Genomic DNA, 3,299 nt, shown 5'->3' with positions numbered 1-3,299 from the left:
CCCAACGAATCCTCCAACAAGCTTCCTTGATTCTCTCCCAATTAAAACCTTATATAATATAAGTTATAAATTTTGATGCAGTGGTTGACAAGTTTAACTGATTCATAAGGTTTGTACATTGTAAACTTACTTTTATCCCTTATGGAAGCAGCATATGAGTATGAAGAAGTATTAATTTAGAGAGATTGCCAAGTGGCAAAAGTTAGAAGCGCGTGTCACAGTCATCCTCGTGGTTTAGTTTGCAAAAAAGTAATGCCCCTCACAAGAGGTTGTATGGCAGATCCCCACCTCCCCATGTTACAACTTCTCCTCAACCTGTCCCTACCTTCCCCACATTTTATAAAACCCCATAACCCTCTCTTCCTTTCTCCTAATTCACTTCCTCATCACACCCTTCATTTCATTTCCTCTCTTCCTCTTCCTTTCTTTCTTCACCCTTTTCAATCTCAACTCATATCATAACTAAAGGCACCAACATGTGTAGTTCTAAGGCCAAAGTTACTGTTGGCATAGAGGGTGTTGCTGCAGCTGCAACCACCACTGTCATGCCTTCTTCAGTGGCTAGAATCAATGGAAGGCCGGTCCTTCAACCCACTTGCAACCGTGTTCCAAACCTTGAAAGGAGGAATTCAATCAAGAAAGTGCAGCCACCAAAGTCACTTTCTCCACCATCACCACCTCTTCCTAGCAAGACCTCATTGACACCCCCAGTTTCTCCAAAGTCTAAGTCCCCAAGGCTTCCTGCAGTTAAGAGAGGCAGTGACAACAATGGACTCAACACTAGTTATGAAAAGATTGTCATCCCAAAAAGCTCCCCAAAAGCTCCAACTTTGGAGAGAAAGAAGTCCAAGAGCTTCAAGGAAGGGTCCTGTTCGCCAGCCTCTGTAGAGGCTTCCTTCAGCTACTCCTCCTCTTTGATCACTGACTCCCCAGGGAGCATAGCTGCTGTGAGGAGAGAACAGATGGCACTGCAGCAGGCGCAGAGGAAAATGAAGATTGCCCATTATGGAAGATCAAAGTCTGCTAAGTTTGAAAGAGTTTTTCCTCTTGATCATTCAACCACTGCTCTTACACCAAAGCCAACTGAGGAGGAGAAGAGATGCAGCTTTATCACAGCCAATTCTGGTAATTCGCAGTGAATATTTCAATTGGGTATTTTTAATATTGTTCTTGATTAGAATTGGATTTTTTTATACATAGAACAAAGTTATTTCAAATATTAACAACAGTTACTGGAAAAAACTCTAATCTTAGTTGAATGAATGTGCTTTACCTTAAAAAGCAAAAAGCAAAATGTGTTGCTGAGTCTCAACGTTGCTTTTGATAAATAGATCCCATCTATATTGCTTATCACGACGAGGAATGGGGAGTTCCAGTTCATGATGACAAGTAAGCCACCACTTCTTTCTTTTTCTGTCTCAAACACATCGCAGTGTGACACCTAACAGAAATATGCAGAAACTGACAATGATGACTGACAAAATCACTATTCTCCATCCAGGATGTTATTTGAGCTTTTAGTCTTAAGCGGTGCTCAAGTTGGATCTGATTGGACCTCAACCTTGAAGAAACGCCAAGATTTCAGGTTGAATTCTGTTTAAAGCATTCATATTCATAATTCTATGAACTTTTTTCGGGTGGAGGAAACTAATATTTTTAAATTATGTACAGAGCTGCATTTTCAGAATTTGACGCGGAAACTGTGGCCAACTTAACTGATAAGCAAATGATGTCAATTAGTTCTGAATATGGCATTGACATGAGCAGAGTCCGAGGAGTTGTTGATAATGCTAACCAAATTTTAGAGGTAAACAAACTCAAAAGCCGTAACCTTTTCATCACTCTTTTCAACTTAGTCTCTCTTCTTTTCTTCTCATGTCCCCCAAAATTATAGTTTGAGCTGGCTTAACTGAATATTCTATTATGAAACAACAGAATAGTTAAAAGAGCATTAACGGTAAGGAGGCTTCTCCAGCTACATCTTATTATTATATCTTTAATGTACCTAATGACAAGAAATTTCCAATAGATTACAAGTTTTAATAGTGACCCCACCCAGTTGATTCAATATTTTCATAAATTACGAAGTTTTAGATGCTGTTAGTTAACACTGGCTAACAATTATTGTTTACTGTTCATTTAGCTGGTAATAATATCAAAGTTGCATTAATTATCTATGGTTAACTATCTGCTAATGTTTGGTTTTTGAAATTGGGGTGTTGCAGATTAAGAAAGACTTTGGATCATTTGACAAGTACATTTGGGGATTTGTGAATCATAAACCCATCTCCACTCAATACAAGTTTGGGCATAAGATCCCAGTGAAAACCTCAAAATCAGAGAGCATAAGCAAAGACATGGTGAGGAGGGGGTTCAGGTTCGTTGGTCCAACAGTGGTTCATTCCTTCATGCAGGCAGCTGGCCTAACCAATGACCACTTAATCACATGCCACAGGCACTTGCAGTGCACCCTATTGGCAGCTCGCCCTCATTGTACCATAGAGTCCTCCCAATAAAGCCAATTTGAACTCAGAAATAAGGAAAAAGAGATTGACCCTGAAGAGCTCAAGACATAAATTAAGAGTTATTATGTATGCTGAAGATGGTGCATATATAATAATGTGGCTAACAATAGTTACTTTTCGGTTAATGTTGTGTATAATATTAGATAGGACAAAAAGGTTTTCTGATTTGTGAGATGTTGTGAGAACTTTTGATGACAGTTTGGGTGTGCTTTCATTTGCATGATTAATGAAAAAAAAAAGTGATTATAAGAGAGAAGAAAAAAGGGTTTAGGGAGGAGGCTTAGGGAACAGTGACCATGTGCATGTGCAATTGGGAGGCAAGGGCATGTGTGGTGTCAGTTTGCTTTCTAGACCATGTGACCCATCAGACTTTGCATTATTTGGTTCCCTTTAACAGCCTGTGTGTGATACTTGTAAGAGGGGATTGTAGGACCACCCTCCCCTCCCTTTTTCTGCTCTTGCTTTGTTTATGGGGTTGTTATCTTTACTGTATTCTCTAACTTTTTGGCTTGCCTCATATAAATTATATACCCCAATATATTTTGGAGTTGGTGTGGATGTTTTGAGTGCCCTTCAATTCATTTCCCATGTGCTTCTCTACTGTTTCATCCCTAATATACTTTTCAAAACGTTAACCAGATAAGATAAGTATCTCCCTATCTCCTCCATGTGCTCACTCACCTTATATGTTAAAGAAATACTTGTTTTCAAACATCAATATTCTAGTACGAGTTCAAGTTCTATATGAAAAAAAAAAAGTAAAATAAAACTAAG

The 3,299-nt window shown here is 38.8% G+C and overlaps 1 protein-coding gene across 1 annotated transcript; it reads left to right on the top strand.

Annotated features, from left to right (window-relative positions):
• The first annotated feature begins 255 nt into the window (after positions 1 to 255).
• Positions 256 to 3,074, top strand: LOC108332284 (uncharacterized). Its single transcript, XM_017567453.2, has 5 exons — positions 256 to 1,125; positions 1,332 to 1,389; positions 1,502 to 1,585; positions 1,672 to 1,807; positions 2,226 to 3,074. Exons 1-5 carry the CDS (start codon positions 477 to 479, stop codon positions 2,514 to 2,516), a joined length of 1,218 nt encoding a protein of 405 aa, XP_017422942.1. The 5' UTR covers positions 256 to 476; the 3' UTR covers positions 2,517 to 3,074.
• Positions 3,075 to 3,299: the final 225 nt, after the last annotated feature.

Source organism: Vigna angularis, chromosome 11 (assembly GCF_016808095.1).
Source record: "Vigna angularis cultivar LongXiaoDou No.4 chromosome 11, ASM1680809v1, whole genome shotgun sequence".
Classification (NCBI taxonomy): Eukaryota; Viridiplantae; Streptophyta; class Magnoliopsida; order Fabales; family Fabaceae; genus Vigna; species Vigna angularis.
This window is presented reverse-complemented; position numbering and strand designations above follow the sequence as displayed.